The sequence below is a fragment of the Crotalus tigris genome, unplaced genomic scaffold (genome assembly GCF_016545835.1).
Source record: "Crotalus tigris isolate CLP2741 ecotype Arizona unplaced genomic scaffold, ASM1654583v1 scf7180000017968.19369539983:2297261, whole genome shotgun sequence".
In the NCBI taxonomy this organism is placed as follows: domain Eukaryota; kingdom Metazoa; phylum Chordata; class Lepidosauria; order Squamata; family Viperidae; genus Crotalus; species Crotalus tigris.
This window is the reverse complement of record NW_024096750.1, coordinates 64,031-85,317: the sequence shown is the minus strand read 5'-3', so window position 1 is coordinate 85,317 and position 21,287 is coordinate 64,031. Positions and strand designations below refer to the sequence as shown.

General features: G+C 38.4%; 1 protein-coding gene across 1 annotated transcript in view; it reads right to left on the bottom strand.

The window, feature by feature from the left end:
• The window catches only part of LOC120308928 (catenin alpha-3-like), a gene marked incomplete at its 5' end in the record, with an annotated part of 213,393 nt that overhangs the window by 134,721 nt on the left and 57,385 nt on the right, over window positions 1–21,287 (bottom strand). Inside the window, one exon of the mRNA XM_039345637.1 lies at window positions 11,231–11,382. Coding sequence (XP_039201571.1) covers window positions 11,231–11,382 — 152 coding nt within the window. The remainder of the gene's footprint in view (window positions 1–11,230; window positions 11,383–21,287) is intronic.

Below are 21,287 nucleotides of genomic sequence, written 5' to 3'. Positions count from 1 at the left end.
CCTCCAGGCCTCCGAGGCCTAGAACAGACTTCCAGAAGTGGCATCTGTTGTGTCCTGAGCTTGCAAATGCAGGCTCGGGATGTTACAAGGGTTCCCGGGTTTTGCAGAAGCTGCCCGGGACCAGACTGAGTGGCACCGACCTTGTGTGCATGCGCAAGGCGGGAAAAGTGCCTGACGATGTTGCCATTATGTCCGGGGATTTGGAACGTATAAAAGGAGGCCTGTGTGCCTTTGCTCGTTGTTGGAGTTTGGCTAAAGTACAATAAAGAGTTGTTCTGTAGAAATGTGTCTTCCTCATTCACCATCGCTTCGAGGACTTAACAGCATCCATGCACTTCCAGTGGGCCATTCTAGGCCTGGGAGGTGTCCTCCAGGCCTCTGAGGCCTAAACTTGACTTCTGGAAGCCAGCCGGTTCTCCAAATATAGCAAAATTTAGCTACTGGTTCTATCGAACTGGTGCACACTGGCTGAATCCCACCACTGTTTCTGAATCTGTGAAGACTAAGAAAGTTTCTAGTTGAACTTTAGGACAAGAAAAAAGGTTTATTCTCTACCCAATGTCCAAGAAGTGTCTCCTGCCTTCGTCAGTTATTTCAAACACTCTAGCAGTAACTTTATTGTCAGCTATTCTTTTTCCTGTGAGATTCTTTTTGTCTTTTCTACTTGCAATTGTTATTTCATTTCATTTTATTCTTTTTCTTGACAAGGAGCAATTCAGTTTGTTCTCTTTCAATCTCACCCTACAATCCCAAAGACCCATTTTCAAAAGTAGAGCGGGTATAAAATAAATGATCTATTCTTAACGTACTATAGTCTTACAGAATTTTAAGGTGACCAACTTTTTTACAATGAAAAGGAGGACACAAATAAATTGAAGAAAAAATATTGTAAATAAAAAAAATCATTTTATTCATTGCAACAAGAATACAAAAACTTGCAGGTGCAAAGTTTGCCAGCTGGGTGTTTTGGCATGCTCAGCAGCAATTCCTATTGGCTTTGGAAAGCCAATAGTGGGAGTAGCACAGCTCATGCAACAGTTGAAAAAAAAACCATCAAAAAAAGGTGCCGGAACGCCGTTCTGAGTGTTGTATGAGGAAAAAAAAGCCCTGCAGGTTAGTCTTCAAACATCGAAAAGGAGGACATGAAGGAGGACACTTTTCGAGGGAGGACAGAACTTACAAAAGGAGGACTGCCCTCCCTAAAGGAGGACGGTTGGTCACCTTAAGAATTTCATATTGAAAGGCAGGCTTTCAGTCTTAATATAAATAAATTTCATGCAATTTAACAATAAAAAAGGTATTAATTGCCCAGTTCTGTAGAATATAAAACTAAATATAATATAAAAGTAAATATAAAACTAAAAAGATGAGACAAGTACACTGGGCCACCGTGTACTTATCAAGAGTCAAGACTAATAATAATAATAATAATAATAATAATAATAATAATAATAATAAGAAGAAGAAGAAGAAGAAGAAGAAGAAGAAGAAGAAGAAGAAGAAGAAGTCATAGAAAATGATAAAATTAAACTGCTCTGAGACTTCAGAATTCAAACAGACAAGCACCTGCAACATAACACCCCAGACTTAACAATTGTCGATAAGAAAGACAAAAAAGTCTGGATAGTGGACATGGCAGTGCCTGGAGATAGCCCTTCATCCACGCAGTGACACGCAGTGACATTGATAGACTTTATCTACCAAGGCAAATAGGTGGGCGTGGAATGCTACAAGTACATCAGATGGTTGAAGAAGAAAAAATGGCTTTGGAAGAATATCTGAAGAACAATGATGAAGATGCACTGAAATTAGTATATCAGGAAGGCTTACTAACTACTGGAGAGACCAAACTGGCCTACAAGAAAGACCAAATGAAGAACAGAATAGAGGCATGGGAAGACAAAGCACTACATGGCCAATACATGAAAAAAATAGCTGGGAAAGCAGATAATAATAAAACCTGGCAATGGCTAAGAGCAGGAAAATTGAAGAAAGAGACCGAGGGACTAATTCTGGCTGCACAAGACCAAGCCTTAAGGACAAATGCATACAAAGTCAAAATTGAGAAGACAGCAACAGACAGTAAGTGCCGCCTATGCAAAGAAGCTGAAGAAACAGTGGACCACTTGGTAAGCTGTTGCAAGAAGATTGCACAAACTGATTACAAGCAGCGGCATGACAAAGTAGCAACAATGGTGCATTGGAAGATCTGCAAAAAATATCATTTGCCTGTAAGCAAAAACTGGTGGGATCATAAAATAGAGAAAGTCATAGAAAATGATAAAATTAAACTGCTCTGGGACTTCAGAATTCAAACAGACAAGCACCTGCAACATAACACCCCAGACTTAACAATTGTCGATAAGAAAGACAAAAAAGTCTGGATAGTGAACGTGGCAGTGCCTGGAGACAGCAGAATAGAAGAGAAAGAATTGGAGAAGATAACAAAATACAAAGACCTACAAACAGAAATAGAAAGACTGTGGCAAAAGCAAGCAAGGGTAGTACCAATAGTCATAGGCTCCTTGGGTGCAATCCCAAAACAACTGGAGCACCACTTGAACACCATTGGTATTGACAAATTCCCTATTAGTCAATTGCAAAAGGCGGCCTTACTAGGAACTGCTTTCATCCTGCGACGATATCTGTAATACCATCAAACATCCACATCTGCCTATCCCAGGCCCTGGGTAAGGACTCGATAGGTAGACAAAATGCCAAATCCAGTCTGAACATCTGGCTGACTGTGCAATGATTAATAATAATAATAATAATAATAATAATAATAATAATAATAATAATAATAAAGTTGGAAGGGACCTTGGAGATCATCTAGTCCAACCTCCTGCTCAGGCAGGAAACCCTATACCATTTCGGACAAGTGGCTGTCCAGTTTCTCCTTAAAAACTTCCAGTGTTGGCGCATTCACCACTTCTGGAGGCAGGTTGTTCCACTGGTTAATTGTTCTAATTATCAGGAAGTTTCTCCTTAGTTCTAGGTTGTTTCTCTCTTTGGTTAGTTTCCACCTGTTGCTCCTTGTCTTGCCTTCAGTTTTGAAATTCTCCAATCCAAATTCTTGAGATCTAAATTCCAAATCCCACACAGTGTATTTAAATCATTCTTTTAATCATTAATCATTAAAATGTCGGGATATGAATCTATGTATTTGCTTCAAACTAATGGGCTTGCCTGATTTAAATTATATTTTGCAATCTGCCATTTAGTTTGGGCGAAAGAGTGGTTACTTTTGAGAAATAGATGGATATTAACACTAGAGGGTCACAATTTCAGATTTGGGTGGCCTGGCTTTTTATGATATGATAATGGTAATGTAGATTTTAAAAATCATTATGTTAGAAACACCATACTGAGAGAATGAAATGGCGCCAGAGGTTCCCTTTGTTAGTTTCAGCACAGGAAGCATATTATATAACAGAATCAAAGAGTAAAGAGAAATGGTTAACATACCAAGTTATGTTAATTAGGGAACACGATGAACTAAAAAACGAAATCAAGAGAACAATTAACTGTAAAGGGATTTAGTTTTCAATGGTTCTTACGTATACATTTAAAAGAGAGGCTTAATTTAGACAAAAAGACAACTAGAAATGGGTTATATAAGATGGAATTTGAGACTGCATTATGTACAAACGATGAGCATATCCTTGCCAAAATGCATAAGCTTTTACTGAAATCTGAAATGGAGGAAGAACAAGTTAAAGAGTGTATGATAAAATTAGCTAAGAATTTCAGTTATAATATATAGCTGGACCAATGGGAGATGGCATCATTGAAATGAATGTACCTTATAATTTAAAAGAGAACTTCTCTATCATCGGTATATGACATCAGAAAAATTATCTAGGATATATAAAACTACTTTTTAATTTATGTTGGAAACATGGAAAATTCAAGGATTATTTTATCATAGTGGAATTGTAAAAAAGCTAGAAAATGATAGATCTGAATACAGTGATACAAAGAATTTTAAAGATCAACATTCAGTCAAAATCACAATGAGGGGGTGAACTTATATTGTAGACCAGGATTGTCAAACTGGCGGCCCACAGGCCAGATGCATCATGTGCCAGCCACTCTCACCCTGGCTCTGCAAAGGGAAAAAAATGTCATGATACATCACATGATGCAATTGAGTTTGACACCTATGTTATAGACTATCAGTTAGGAAAAACCCATGGAAGATTTTTTTCTGTATATGCAGTTTTGTAATTGCAGCAAGATAATTATATGCACAAAGCTAGAAAGATCTGGAAATACCTACAATGGAGGAATGGCTGATGAAGATGACAATATTTGCAGAAATAACCAAATTGTTGTTTGATTAAGGACAAGAGAGCAATTATATTTGTTAGTGACTGAAAGCCTTTGTGAATTTTTTGTTAGAAATGGAAAAAATGTGATTTATTGATTTGATTATTAGAAAGGGTAAAATATGAAAAGAAGGGAATCAGGATGTAAGTTTAAAGAGGGAGGACAGTTGATAAAATTATAACTGCTATAAAGAAGATTGGAAGCTGCTTCTTTTTCTTTATTTCTTTTTCTTTATTTCTTTTTCTTTATTTCTGGTGCTTTAGAAGGCATTAAATTCTGAGGTTTTTCTATAAGCTTTTGGTGAGCATGCAATATGTGGCAACTGTTTTTTTTTAATTCTTGACATTTATGTTTTTTTTAATTTAAGCAATAGATATTATATTTAATTATCTTAATGTGGGTTAGAGTGGTTATTTTTATATATTGGTTTTCAATATGCACTTCCAGAGATGATAAGATTGGGTTGCATGGAAATAATGTAAATAAATACATGAATGAACCTGAATTTCAATCTTGTTCACAGCTCACCTCTGCTTTTTTAGCTTTTCCTAATATTCTGAATATCGGAAATATGATTCCTTTGTTCTCATGCATCTGGGTACAAAAACAATCATTTGAATTCGAACATATATCTATGTTCAATTTGATAATTTCTTATTTATGACCCAAATAGATCAAATGTTATTGGCTGTTTCAATCATCTCTCTTGCAATGGCCAGTAATCTTTCGAATTACTTATATAAGTCATCATTGGCAAACATCTGAAAGGACCTAAACTTGCTGTGAAAAAGGTAAGATATAAGATAATAGGGAATAGAAAATATGCTAAACAGTGAATAAAGAAATTAGAAAAGTATCAGAGCACTCTGGCACTTTTACAGAAAGAATGGAAAGCTTAATTATTTTGAACCAATAATCTAGCAGGGGACTAATTGCCATTTTCAACAGATCACCTTTCAGAATAATAATGGAGTCTGAAGCGAGATGGTTGTCAATCATCTGACATTCTGCTGTTACCACAGGAATATAGTACACATTTATATTAAATTCCATTTGGCTCCTAAATATTTATTTTTTCTGAGGAATTGCTTGAATTCTGAACATCACTATGAGCAGTCCGAGTTAATAACCTCAGTTGACAGAGTTCTGTGTAACACACCCACACAGCTCATTGTAGTTACAGGGTTAAAACTTCCACTGAGAGATTCTCTTTCTCTTTTCATGTTGAAAGGGAGCCTCATGAATTGATGTTGTTCATCTGCCTCTCCCAGTTACCTTTTGATCAAGAATCTTTGCTCACATTAGCACTGAATTCCTTGTATAATCAGAAGCCTGATGCATCTGGCAGAGAATCAATGCATCCCAGCCAGCAGCTGGCCATAATGCATTCTAATTTCCTTACCTTGGCTGCTGTGGAAGGTTCACATGCCTAAATAATGCACAGATATGCTGAAATGCCTATAATACACAGCGTAAAATAAATCTTGGATTGATTGTCTAGTACCTAATTAAATGCATCCTTCATTCCAAATGCAGGCTTTCTCCAGTCTTTCTCCTTTTTTGTTGGTCAAAATGCCCAGCCTAGTTTTGAGGGAATGAGGTCAGTGCTAGGAGTTAGTGGGTCTTGTGATATTAAAACAAACCCTACAATGCCTCAGGTGAGCAATGGACTATGCTGAAATTTAGGGAACAGAAATGCTTTGTTGGTTTGTCTCCAAATTCAGCATTAACTATTGTAATATAGATAAATCATGTTTTACACTAAGACCTTGGAGCTTGATATCTAATCTATCTTCCTACCTATTAGTGTCACTTGTCCCCTCCCCCCCAGTAGATAGAGGAAGGAGAGAGATAACAATATAGCATCTTGGCGAAGGGCAGTCTTTTTTCCAAGAAAGGAAAGTATGAGTTTCTGTATATTAGGAATTGTCCCCTAGGGCACGCTCCAGTGGAATATATACAGTCACCTTGGAAAGTACATTGAAAACAAACAAACAAACAAATAACCTTTAATGGCTTACAGTGACCTATAATTTCAACTGACAAACTTCAACAAACTATCTTCCTTCCAGATTAGCATGGAGCATTTTCAAGAAACACCAATTATTTTAATCAGCTGGAAATACTGTGGCCGAACACACTGCCTTCTCTCTTATCAAGAGACATTGATGCTACAATTGTCTTTGTCACTGAGCTTCACACTGACATACATCCTCTAACTAACAAACAGTGCAGCTCACTGGAAGAAATTTCTGTTCCTAAGCAAATGCTCATGCCTTCAGGAACTGCTCTGATTTTTTTTTTCTATCTCAACTAACTGCATCCCAAAAGAAGACAAATCTTCCTATTCCTATCAAAGAAGAGTTTGTCAACAGGCCAGGCTGATCTCACTTTGCATCACATTGTTTTTTCAAATACTTAAAGGGGTAAAGTGACTTGACAGGTTCTCGTTCTAACCAATTGCTCAGATTATGTTTGCATGGAATCAGAAAAATGCACATTGCCCTGCTATTTGCATGTTAAAATGAATCTGGAATTGATCTGGGCTGATTTGAGTCTTAGATTCTTACACTGTTATGACAGCCCAAGTGAGGAGAAGAATGGCAAATTTACAGTAGATCGATCAGCTTTTCTTCTCACTCTAGAAGTGGCTTTCTTGGAACAGAAAGGTAGAGCTGGAACAGTGAGGTTAAAATGTGATCAAAGGTCTTGAATATAGGCTTTGTTTAGAAAATACATTGTCATTATCTACTACTGCCACTTTAGCAAAAACCAATGTGGGGGCAAAATTGCCATTGTGTGATTTGTTTCACTATTGTAAATGCCAAATGAAGAATGATACCTTAGTCCAGAGGTGGCAAACTGCCAGCCCACGGGCCAGATGTGTCATCAGGAAACTGCGCCCACCCCATTGCCGGCAATGGGGAAAAAGCTCTGATACATTCTGCAATGTCACGTGACATCGCAAGTATGATATGTCTGCCTTAGTCCCTTTAGAGCAGGGGTCTTCAAACCTGGCCCTTATATGACTTGTGGGCTTCAACTCCCAGAATTCCTCAGCCAGGCACCCTGGCTGAGGAATTCTGGGAGTTGAAGTCCACAAGTTATAAAAGGGCCAAGTTTGAAAACCCCTGCTTTAGAGCAACTGCTTAGATTATTTTGCAAATAGCCAGTCGAATTTTTTGGGGAAAGCTAAAGTGGGGGTAGGGGCGCAGAAGGATGGAATTTGTACAAGGGTTCTTGTACTTTAGCAGACTAGACTGAAAGTGGTAAATCCAGAAAACAACTTGCTCTGAAAGATCGTTGGCAAATACTCTGAGATGACCAAATTACACATGGGCAAATTAATGGATTGCCTTTTTGGTGAAGAAAGGCCAAGTTCTACCTGCTGAATTTTTGGGACAATGAGAGCAAGAGTTCATTTAAACCAGTGCTTCTCAAATAGTGGGGCGCGCCCCCCAGGGGGGGCGCAACGCTCCGTAAAGGGGGGCTCGTTTGACCTCGGCAAATACTGTCATATTGGATTTCTAGATCGGATCATCCGACTCACTCGCAAGCGGCGTCCCACACGGCATTGGTTGCCTAGCAATTCTAGAGCTGAAGAGAGGGAGCAGCGCGGTGCGAACACTGAAGATTGTCCCAGCGCAGCCCCAGTAGCAGCCCGACGCGGAGGACAACATGACCGCCAACGCACGTGACACATGCAAAGGACCCGATTGGATAGACTATGATGCTCTATCCTGATTGGCCAAACCCGCCCGTGTGACTTTTAGACCCGGAAATCGGTCCTCTGTACAGAAAAAAATTTTTTAACAGGGATGAGAAGACAGGCGGAGAGAGAAGGAGACAAGGAGATAAAAGAAAGTCTTCCGAAGGCTAAGACGAGGAAATATGATGAGGCGTATGTAGCGCTTGGCTTCACTGTGACTACGGTGGGAGACGAGGAAAGACCAGTGTGCTTACTATGTCTAAAAATGTTGGCAGCGGACAGCATGAAGCCAAATAAATTAAGTCGTCACTTAAAGGCTTCTCTGCTGTTGCTGCTCTGAAAAGCAAATACAGGTCTCGGCTACACATTGAGAAAGAGCTGAGAGTTGCTGTGTCCTGCTTCAAACCCCGCTTCGAAAAGCTATGCATTGAAAAACGTGCTCATTGTAGCCATTAATCCAGACATCACCTCTGATTAAAAAATCAGCTCAAATTATTTTATATATTTTTGTTTTGCAGGTTAAAGTTTTTTTTAATATTGTGCTCCTTTAAATCTTTTCTGCTACAGTTAATAAAGCTATTCTTTGTTGTAAATTGATCCACATTTCTTTCTTTTTTTATTCTCATATACGTTAATAAGGATACAGTGTTATGCAGAGGTGTATTTATAACAATTTTATAGACAAATGATACTATTTACAACTTCCTAGGGGGGCATGACAGAAAATAATTGAGAAGCACTGATTTAAACTGAGAAAAGCTCTTGCATCCTCTTTGCTGGGAGGTGAGGATATTTGAGAGGGCAGAAAGAGAGTAAGAAAGGTTTTCCATGTGTTTACTGAAGCATGCACATTTCCATATGCTCTCTGTTCTAAATCACTTTGTACAATTTTCCTTCGTTTTTGGCTTCATCACATTTATATGAATAGAATAAATAGCTACATATTGATTCTTTTACTGAATATTACAACTATGCAATACTTTTTTAAAAAATGGCCAATGTATCTCATACATGGTTAAAGAGTCAGTGATAATAGCACTTTGAAAACGGTAAACAGCATATTTGAAGTGTTCATTTCATGTGTAAATTTAATATCTATCTATGCTTTGTTCTGAAAACTGCAATGTCACGTAGTCCCTACAACATCAGCCCAGTATTTTGCAACTTCTCTTAGAAGAATTGTGCAAAAAATATTTATCATTGTATGGTATGCTAATAAAATTAAAAAGTGTTTCTTAGAAAGAAAACTTGTTTTCCTTTCCAGAGATGAGAGTCAACATTCCTTAGAAATATGTGTTGATGAATTTGCTCATCTGATAATAAAGAAAAGTGTTCATTCTGCATTGACTACGTCCATGTGGGTGCAGTACTTGAAAGGAATGTGTCAGTTGGCGAATAATTTGGTTTTTTGATGTACAGGCAAGAATCTACTTTTCTATAAAACTTTTAAAAAGCTTTTATAAGCATGAATAACATGCTAAACTTGCCTATCATCTCTAACTAATTTGCATATAAAAATCAAAGGACTCACTTCTAGCACTGAATCTTTTGGATTTAAAGATTCTAATATGGTTTCCTCAAGTGTATGGGACCAGTATCTCTGACTCTGCTTTAGACAGATAAAGCCAGCTGGTGTTCTTCCTTGCTAGTCCAGGGCTGCCCAAACAAACTGTAGAAAGTGTTTCTCCATTGGACAACTTGAAGATGTGTAGATTCCAACTCCCAGCATGCTGGCTGGGAAATTAAAGTTAAAGTCCACACATTTTCAAGTTGCCAAGGTTGAAGAACACTGCTGCAGAGGGTGACTATCATTCAGTTGGGAGGAGCAAGACAATATAGTATTCTATATTTATAGTAATTATTGCAGGAGCATCTAGTAAAACCTGTGCTTGTGCAGGAAAAAGAAAAAAAGACATGAAGACACGGAGCATCTGAAAATAGCACCCAAAGGACAGAAGTATGAATAGAAAATGGAACTCCCACAAGGATAGATTATGGGTGACAAAAGGGAGCAGCAATGAAAAGCAATGAAGAGTGAAATAAAATGAAGAGTCACTGTTACACTATAACAGTGATGGCAAACCTTTTAGAGACCGAGTGCCCAAAAACTGGCCCCGCCCCTGCTCCACCCCCTGCCCTGCCCCCACTCTGCCCCCCATCCCCTGCTCCGCCTGCCCACAGGACCACTCACCGCCTCCAGGGCCCGCCAAAGATCACCCAGGCAGCCCAGCAGCGCTATGGTGGCCATACCCTCTGCTCGCGCCCTGCAGCATCAACTGCATGATGGGGTATGAGGGCAGAGTCTTGTCTACGCTGCCTGGCTGCCATGTTTTTGGCTGCGCTGCTCCGTGTGGGCCATGCTCGGGGGTGACTCTCCTTCAGGGGGGCTGCTGGAGAGGAGGGGGTTGCAGGGGGAGGCAAGGCTGGGGCAACAGCACATGTGTCCACAGAGAGGGTTCCAAGTGCTGCCTCTGGCACCCGTGCCATAGGTTTGTCATCACTGCACTATAAAGTGCTTCACCTTTTAAGGTCTAGCTATTTCTTTGCTTCCTACTGTTTTTGCTTTCTGTGAAATGGAACAGAAGGCTGGAATCGGAGCCTGACTTCAAATAAATGACTGCATGGAAAGAACTCGGATTCTGTTTACCTCAATCCCTTTGGCAATGTAGCCCCAACAGTTTGTCTTTCAATCTACATCAGAGAAGAGTATTCACCAATTTTCAGATTCAAGCACCATGCTGCTGGGAGTGAACTTGAAGATGCCTCTGACTCAGTGTGCTTGGCCTGTGGGTATTTGAATCCCAGGGACTGACTTCTACTTTCCTATAAGGGCAGGATAGCCTCTGCTGTACCCACATGCTGATTGCATGTGGGGAGTATTTAGAGATAAGAAACATTTACAGTTTGAAATGCTATTTCCCATCATTGTTTATTTACAGTATATCTTTAGAAAAACAAGAAAAGTCCTGGGACATAGGGAAGAAGTTTGCAGTGCATTTCTTTTACTTGTAGTAGATATAATAGGTCCATGATGCAATAATATGGTTTTATTCAGCAGCATTCTAATACGTTTTATTATACTGAAAAAAATACCCCTGAAACTGCTATTTCTGGCCCCTATTAATGTTGCATAGCAATATTAATGACACATCTGTTAATTAGAAATGAGTGAAAGAATCAAACACTTACCCGAATCATCATAACGGAACATCTAATGTCATGAACTGTGTCGTAAATCTTCTTAGAGATGTCAACAAATTGGTTATCATCAAACAGATGAATCGTACTCCTGCTTAAGTTTTCCAGTGCAGTGTTGACTTGAGCAATGAATTCTGGAATCACTGTCAAATAAATGTTTTAAAAGGGGGGGTTTAAACTCTTCTCTCTTAATTTTGAACAATTATATTGAGTTGTGATTGGCTTACAACTACCACGTTCAAGTTTATTCTGCCTTTTTGAAATAATTCTTTAATTTAACGAAAATGAAATTTAGTTGAAATGAAATTCCTAAAATGATCATTAACAAGTTCCTGCACTTCCCTTATTTATAAGATGTCTTAAATTGTGTAAAAAAACATGTTTTTATTATTATTGTTGTTGTTGTTGTTCTTATTGTACAAAACTCTCTCTGACATTCCCCTGGTGCAATTCAGTCCCCAGGAAAGACACTTTAAAGGATCTTTTCCTGTAAGCCTTTTCAGGTCAAAAAAATTTGGTAATCAAGAAGGCTGCACAGACAGGTAGCAGAAAAAAACAGGATGTATCTGCACCCTCTATACTTGACAGTAATAATATAAGGTTATAAAAATTCTTTAAAAATTTGAAAGGGCTCTGACAATGCTTCACACATTTAAGAGAAATTGAGAAACAAATTTCAATACTATACTCATTTTACCACGTAACATATTAATATTCAATTTGTTCAAAAATCTTGATGTAAATTGATTGATTCATATGATCAATCAGCTTGTGTTTTGTCAGTTGGGATCAGTCTGAAATTGCTGTTCTTGGGCTTCCTGTTCATATTTTTATCAGTCTTAGATCAGAAACCTAAGAAAAAGGGGCAAAATACTGTAGAAAAAGGAGGTAAATGAAAAAGGCATATGTAACACAAATAGTGTATATATTATTTTGAAGCTTCTGAATGCTTCAAAAATGATTCAGTATTTTGGATCACGTGCATATGTGAGCATAGCTCTTTTCCAAGAGCCAGTGTATATATAAATTTGATGGACTATCTTCCTGAGATTTAGCTAAAGGACATCAAAGAATAATAGCTTCAGGCAAGTCCTTAGGTTAATAAACTACTTTGTCAGTTCAGTTGAAGAGAGGGAGGATCAGGAATACATCTATTTTTGTTCCTGAATCTGAATACTGCATATTAATTTGATTATTGTATCTGGGCAACTGGTAGTCTTAGCTACATTTAAAAGCATGCCACCCATACCTTCCCTATATATCCCTCCTCTTATTTTGGTGGAGTGTGGGAAAAAAATAAGAAAGTAATGTCAAAAAGATAAAGATAGTGGTAACTTTACAGGTCATGGAATCAATATACAGGCATTATTGGTAGTAGAGATTGTACTTGTGGTGTCCTGGGCCTGCTGAATGACTCAGCAGGCTCAGGAAAGTTGCAGAAAGGCCCAGGCAGACCACGTGGTTGCCCGGGACCAGACAGGCTGTCTCCACCCTGGTGTGCATGCGCAAGGCAGGAAAATGGCATGGAATGATTGGCTGATGCTGTCCCTGCCAGGGGACTATAAAAGGGCCTGTGCCATTTTTTTTCTCTGTTCTGTTAGTAAACTGCAATAAAGGAAGACTGTTTTTGTTACTCTGCTTCGTCTCCATACCTCATCTTTGGAAACAGAACAGTACAGAAATCAAATGAACAAATAAAGGTACAGAAGCAGAGGGCAGAAATGAAGAGGTTTCTCCCTCTTTCTCAAACTGAAAAATTCAGAATTCTGAATTACAATGTAGTTTTGTTAATATGAATTATTAGGATTTTTTTCAATAGGTATGTAAATGTCATGGCTGTCATGGTTCCAACAGATGAAACTCTTCAAAAAAACTTTGAGGCATTGTTTACCTTAAAGAATCTTTTATTCGAGAAACAAAGAATTGGCACTACATAGTTAAAGCCAAAAACTGAATTCCCCTTCCCTGGGCACAAAGTAGCAAAGCACAATTCCCTCTTCCAATTAACCGTCATAAATCACAATTAGCTTGAAGTGCAGGCTTTCTCCCCAGCTTTCCAGCCCATCAAATCTTTATCAACTCTGGGCGCAATAACCTTGGATTCCCACAACTGAGTTATTATTGTTATGACTAACTGGACTCTCATCCACATCCCCCCTCCCAGCATCAATTAACTCTAAAAGTGAAAGAGAAAAGATGGCTACATTTCCATCTGTTGTCAAAGCAAGAACATCCAATGTTAGCAGTATTGACAATGGCCATAACAAAATTGTTTGCCTTATTCTCCAGTGACAGTCATTTCATTGAAGGAATTCATTGTGACAAAACAATAAGTGTGTTAGTTGTGAGTAGTGAAGCCCTCAGACTTTCCAAAAATGAAAGGAAACTCAGCCACAGACCTTGCAGTGTTTTTGTTTTATTGATATTAATGAACCATTAGTATTAAGCATTCAGAATATTATTTTTTATTTCTATTTATTAGTTTAATCAGTTGACTGTGATCTTACCTTGCCTTCAAGAATTCAGGCAGCAATAAAAAATACTGGTACTATTATTGCTTACCAATACTATAACCACTACCATTATTAATAACAGAATCATTTAGGAAAAATAAAAATCTAATTTAATAACAACAACAAAATACCTGTAGAGTACATTCATATCTTTTGAATTTATGAATTTTATATTTCTAACAAGACAATTTTAAGGCAACGGTAAAGAAAAAAATATATAAAAATATGAATAATACAAATAATAACAATAACAATAAAATAATTATTAATTGATGGGATCTTTAACATGGTTGCTGTTTTGCTATTTTTTAAATAATGCTATTTTCCACACTTTATTTTAAAGTGTGGGAAATAGCATTGAGGCAAAGAAAGATTAGAAAGGTACATAAAATGAACTTTTAAAAAATTGTTCAGAACTTGAAGCAAAACACCTGCACTTGACAAATTTCTGACAATTCCATGTTTCTGTGCGACAAAATTCGAAAACATTTTCAGTAACCAACCATACCAAATAGTGTTAACAACCCTTGTTCCTCTGTTATTTGTTTAGTTCTAAACCAACTATAAAAAGCACATGCAGAGTATTATTACTTAACCTACAAAAATTATTCAGAGTGATTAAAGAAAACTGTAATGTATTGGCCACAACTGTTTTAAATCACTTGCTTAATGTCTGACCTACATTGCTGTATTGTTTAACAGTTGCTGTTACTGAAAGCCAGACTGGCTGTCTCCAAGCTGATAATGGGTTTGGGGCGGGAAACTGTTACTTTAAACCTATTGGTTGCCACCTAGAGGCTAACTGTATAAATAGCTGTGCAGCAGCCTTTAGGGCTGCTTGAGTTAATAAACTTGTTGCTGTTTCAACACTCTGCCTCATTCAATGCCTAAATAACCGAAGATATAACAAAAATCATAAACAATTTTAAATCTCCGTAGCAACAATAAAACAACATTTGAGGTCCCTTTGCAACCTAATCTGCTTGACACACAGAACAGCGAACAGAGCAGAAGTAACAATAGGAGACAGTTTTAGGCTTGTTTTTTACATGTATGCATAGTACACCTTTTGTCAAGTTTACCCAAAAGAAAGCAACTCTCAACAAAGAGCCAAGTAAACACAGTTCAAGAAAGCACAACACCTAGGGAGGACATTACATTAAACACATAAACTTTAACCTCCCTGTAGCAAGGAATTTAAAGAGCACTAACCTTTGTTATCAGGCTGATAGCAGTGTTTTTCGTAGAGCATAATAACTTTGGCCTTAACTGACTCTCCATCATCCTTGCTCATCTTTAGTGACACCAGTGATAAAATGACACTTGCTACTTTATTAGCTAACATAACATCATGGCACTATGAATTTTATAAAAACCAATTGAAAGAGGCCAGAGTGTTAGAATCAAGACACTGATGTTGAAGCAAGCAGGAAACAAAATGGGGTATGGAGGGTTTTATTTCACAGTCAAGACTTAACTTGGGAATGTGGGATGTTTTGTCATATTTACAATGTTTTAAGTCCGAGAAAATATCAGGATAAATGAATAGCCAAGCATTGTTGACTTTTTCAGTTTCTTTAAACCAAAATTAAAAGTGCAATGGCCGTTGCCACCCAAGATAATAAATCTAGCTCAATTTGAATACCCCTCCAAAAACAGGATCTAGGAAATGTTTAAATGCTGTAATATAATTTTAAATGGAAGATGGATTGTTGTGGTGATCAACAATAGACAGCTTCCAAAAGGGAAAGGAATTTTTACAACAAATAGTTCACTATATTTAGATTTAAAGTTCTCTTCCCATGAGTTTTTGAGACTTTGAAGATAACTGGCTCTATACGCTATGTGTTTTTTTATTATCATTATTGAAATGGCTCATTTGATTTTATGAATATATATTTTTCTGATCTTTTGGTTGGTTTGATAAGATGTAATGAATTTAAGTAGAGGTTTTCTTATTCAAAACCAAAATGGCACTTGTAAACAATTATTCTGCACTTTCCCTTTCTCTTAGTATATGTGTGAATCACATATATTATATTTGTGAATCACATAATTTCTCACAATAATCAAATCTCTATTATATTAGAGTAATGTTAAAACCTTAGCATTATTGTAGCCTGTAGTACTTTTTAATCTGTATCTAAAACACCCTCCTCTATCTTGAATGAATAACTTGCCTTGAATGAACATTTTTTTAATTCTTTCTTGATATTGTGGTAAAACAATAATAACAACAACAAAAGAACAGCTTTTATCTCCCTAAACGAGTTAAAAAGGATGTTAAATCAAATATAAGATAGATTTTTCAGGAAATTTTTGCATAATAAAAACTTAGCATGTCAGAAGCATACAACAAGACTCACATTTGAAGAGTTCAACTAGCTGTTTTATTGCTCAAGCCTATACAGAAGTATCTTCTCAGTTTGTATCTGGATGAGACTACATAAGATTCAATGGCATTCAAGGTGTGTGGTGTGAGAGAATGTGAGTGAGTGACACTTCCCCTTGTTGTGCCCATGCAGGGATTCTACACTAATTCCCCATTTAACTCTTCCCCCTGGCTTGGTCAATCTCTCTGCTATATAATGTCACTGTTACTTCTTTTACCAGAATGACAACTTGGCTTATGTCCAAGCACTATAGAACTGGGGTGGGGGGAAGAGAAAGAAAGAAAATTAAAATGAATAAACTGATTTGATAATACCACAAGACAGTTATTACCTGTTCACTTCAAAGGCAATTCTGAAATTAATTCAATTCAAAGAGAAAAGCCACAACTATTCCCACTTTTCATCAAGTGTCAGTACAACAAAACTGTCATTACAAAATTAGTTCTTTTCTCTAAATTAACAGCAATGTATTATGGATCTTCTGTATGTATCTCAAGTACAGATACAACTTGGTTAAAAATGACTTGTCATTAACTTTGCTAAATTTGCATTCCTATATATAGTTCTCACTTAGTGTCCATTTGTTCAATGACTTTTTGAAGTCTGACAATGCTGAACAAAGAGACTTATGATCAAACCTCTAGGTTCTGGCCATTGCAGCACCCCCAGTGTCACATGAACAAAATTTATGTGTTTGGCAACCAATTTGTGCTTATGACCGATTGCAGTGTCCCACAGTCAGGTGGTTGCCATTTGTGACCTTTCTTACAGGCTTCCCATGAGCAAAATCAATGGGGAAGTCAGAGGGGAAGGTCACAAGTAGCTTGAGAAAGTCTCTCCCACCACCCCAGCATATCTTTGCTTGCAGAACCATATTCTTCTTTTCTGACACAAACCACACATACCTTCCTCTACAGCAGGGGTCCTCAACCCCGGCAACTTTAAGACCTGTGGACTTCAACTCCCAGAATTCCCCTGCCAGCATGGCTGGCTGGAGTATTCTGGGAGTTGAAGTCCACAGGTCTTAAAGTTACCAAGGTTAGGGACCCCTGCTCTACAGCACCTCCCCCCTTTTGTGATAGACAAAAGTGGTGCCTTTTTTTGTGCCCAACTAGGTGTGACTGACAGAAGTTGCTGTTCTTGGTATATTCTATTTTTTCCTATCTGATGTCTTTCTTTCAGGTACGGCATTGGTGGGAAATTGCTGGATTCAGATTTGCTTTGAAATAAAGAGATCCTTAGCCATGATGGATACTGTGGTATCTCATAAAAGGAAGCTCTTTTGTCTTCTGCATCTGAAAGGTGTACTTAAACTGAAATCTGGAAAGCTCTAATTAAGTCTAGTTCACACAGAAGGTATTAGGGGGAAACAATAAATGTTAAAAAAATCAGAAGTGAAATTGAACAATGCCCCAAACCATGAATACACACCCACGCCTACATACAAAAATTGAAGACTGGGTTGTATTCCATTTCAATCAGTTACACATGCACAGAAGTCCTGAAACTGCTGCCAAAATGCTGCTATGAGTTCTAACAAGATTTCCTTAAATCAACTTAGTCAATCTGACAGGAGCAGCTTAACCAGTAAACACAGATAAGGCCTGCAACTAATACAATTTAAAGCAGGAATGCAGCTTTAATTTAGCCATGTGTGCAATTAATAAAATTGCTCTCTCAGTTTGATTAAAGATTATCCCTTACTCGATGCAAATTAATCAGGATGAAAGAGACTACCTGCTGCAGCCTCTCTTAGCCACAACCAATTTGAAGTATGTATATTATCTGATATATTTTTCAGATTGTCTAGCTCTTGATTATTTTTAAAGATAACAATGGATTAGAAGGTATAAGCAGAGCAAGCAACATAATGGCAATGAAGTCAAATGGTGACCTTCAGCCGTGCCTTGAAGTCTCCCTTTCTCCTGGTATTTTCATAGGATTTTAGTAATAAAATAATGGAATAACAGAGTTGGAAGGGACCCTGGAGGTCTTCTAGTCCAACCCCCTGCTCAAGCAGGAGACCATAAACAATACAAATAGCTATCCAGTCTCTTCTTAAAAGCCTCCAGTGATGGAGCATCCACAACTTCTGAAGGCAAGCCATTCCACAGGTTAGTTGTTTTCACTGTCAGGAAATTTCTCCTTAGTTCTAGGTTGGTTCTCTCCTTGATTAGTTTCCATCCATTGCTGCTTGTCCTGCCTTCCATGGAAAATAGGTTGACCCCTTCTTCTTTGTGGCAGCCCTTCAAATATTGGAACACTGCTACAATGTCATCCCTAGTTCTTATTTTCACTAGACTAGACATACCCAATTCCTTCAACCATTCTTCATATGTTTTACTCTCCATTCCCCTAATTATTTTTGTTGCACTCTTTCCAGACTCTCAACATCTTTTTCATATTGCGGTGAACAAAACTGGATGCAGTATTCCAAGTGTAGTCTTACCAAGGCCTTATACAATAATATAAACACTTCACATGATCTTGATTCCATCCCTTTGTTAATGCAGCCTAGGATTGCATTGGCTTTTTTGGCTGCTGTAGCACACTATTGGTTCATATTAAAGTGATTGTGTAAGGACCCACCCCACTTTGCATCTTAAGAAGACAGAACTCTTGGAATAGTTCTTCCAACAGGAATCCTTTATTAAGAGAAAATGGTTGCAGGCATGCTAGACAGGACTTGGGGTCCAAGCTCTCCCATTCAAGGTTTTAAGGGGTTCCCCAGTAGTCCCACCCAATCAACCCCCCTTCCCAGTGATAGTTTCAAGTATCACAATTCCACCCCGTTTCTTCTTTCTTCCGTCTGGATGGAGACTTCAGATAACTACATGAAAGGCAAATACTCTTCTTTGTTAATGCTAATGTTCTCTGGTGTTAACGCTTTGAGGTTACAATAGGTTACAATAAACACACATTCAGCATTCAGCTCTTTGAAGTCTACTGAAGGAAGTGAGGGCCATAAAGCCCCTTTGTTCTCCCCCTTCTCTCCCTCTTATGGCAGAATCCAAAGAAGGCAGAATTGGGAGTTTCTATATTTGATAATTAAAGATGAAATATGATTGGATTCTGACATCCGGCCCCTCTTAAAAATAAGAGAGATCCACCTGAAAGAAAACACAAGTATAAAATTTAGTCAGGCTTGTTAGGATACTCTGTGTGAAACTTCTTCAATAGCTTTCGGGGCTCTGACATGACGTTTATGGACCCACTCATTTTGTGAGGGAGGGAGGTGTTTCCAGGCAACTAGGTACTGAGTTGCTCCATGATACTCCTAGAGTCAAGGACTTCCTTTATTTCGAAGTGTTGTTCACCCTCCACCATGATTGGGGTGGTGGGGGGGGGATTTTTGGCCGTAGAGGTGACTGATGCTCTCTTTTCAGCAAGCTGCAATGAAAAATTGGGTGTATTTGCCTGAGATTTTTGGGTAATTCTAATTCTACTGTTACTGGATTTATGATTCTTTTAATTGGAAAAGGTCCTATGTATTTTGGTCCAAGTTTTTTACAGGGCTGTAGGGACTTTAGGTATTTTGTAGATAAGTACACCATCTCTCCTATAATGAATGGTGTAGGCTCAACCCTTTTTTAATCGGCTTGTGTTTTGTAAGCCTGCCTAGCTTCATCTAGTGCTTTTCTGACTATTGGCCAGGTGTTTTGTAATTTTTCCATCCATTCTTTCAGCGAGGGGATCGTTGGTTCGTTTGGGGTTAATTCTGGCATGGGGTTGAAACTTTGACCGGTGGCTATTTGAAAAGGAGTGTAACCTGTGCTGGAGTGGACTGCATTATTGTAGGCAACTTCTGCAAAGGGGAGTAAGTCCGCCCACTCGGTCTGCTGGAAACTAAGAAAACATCTTAAATATTGCTTAAGTACTGAGTTCATTTTTTCAGCCCCCCATTTCCTTGAGGGTGGTGGCTAGATGTCAGTCCCTGAGTGGTTCCTAAGAGGGATAAAAATTCCTTCCAAAATGCAGACGTAAATTGCACCCCCCTGTCAGAGATGATGCGTTGGGGTGCCCCATGCAATCTGTAAATGTGTTGGATGAAAAGTTTTGCTAAGGCTTTTGCAGTGGGAATCTTTTGGCAAGGGATAAAGTGCACCTGTTTGGAAAACAAGTCCGTGACCGTCCAGACCACAGTATTCCCATTGCTTTCTGGCAATTCCACTATAAAATCCATGGCTATTTCTCTCCAGGGGGCTGAGGGACTTGCCACTGTTTGCAATAGTCCTGGCACTTTCCCTTGCAACCTCTTTGCCGTGGCACATTTTGGACAACTGGCTATATAACTTTCAATGTCCTTTTTCATGGATGGCCACCAAAATTGCCGTTTAATTAAATGTAAAGTTTTTACAAATCCAAAATGCCCTGCTGATTTTGTGTCATGGCAAAGGTGCATGAAAATTACTCTTTGAGTTGTTGGTATATATAACTTTTCCCCTATCCAAGGCAACCCGTCTCTCATTGTGCACACATTTTTGTTTTTCTGGAACCATTCATCTGTTTCCAAACTTTTTCTGAATTCAATTCCAGTTTGGCTGTCCAGTTGTGGTTTTAATTTGGCTTGGGTTCTTGTGGTTACTGGTGCTGCCAGTTGTGACTCTGCCATTATTGGTCTAGAGTCTGTGGTTCGTGCGCTGTTATATTGGGGCATGCGAGATAGAGCATCTGCCAGGAAGTTCTTTCTTCCTGGTAAATGTTTGAGCTTAAATTGGAATTGGTGAAAATGCTGGGACCAGCGGGCTTGTTTGGGATTGAGTTTCCTGGAAGTTTTCAGGGCTTCTAAATTTTTGTGATCAGTCCACACCTGGAAGGGGATTTTGTTGCCTTCCAGGAACTGTCGCCACGTGAGTAATGCCCAACGTATCCCATAAGCCTCCTTCTCCCATACGGGCCAGCGCTGTTCTGTTTCCGTGAGTTTCTTGGATGTATATGCACAGGGTTGCAATACTGCATCATCATTTTCTTGTAATAGCACAGCCCCCACTGCCACATCACTTGCATCTGCCTGTATTATGAAGGGCTTGTCCATGTCTGGGTGCCTTAGTACTGGTTCGGCAGAAAAAAGTCTCTTTAGTCTCTCAAACGCTGCTTGGCACTCCATTGTCCATGTTAGTGGCTGGCTAGTTTTTACTGAGG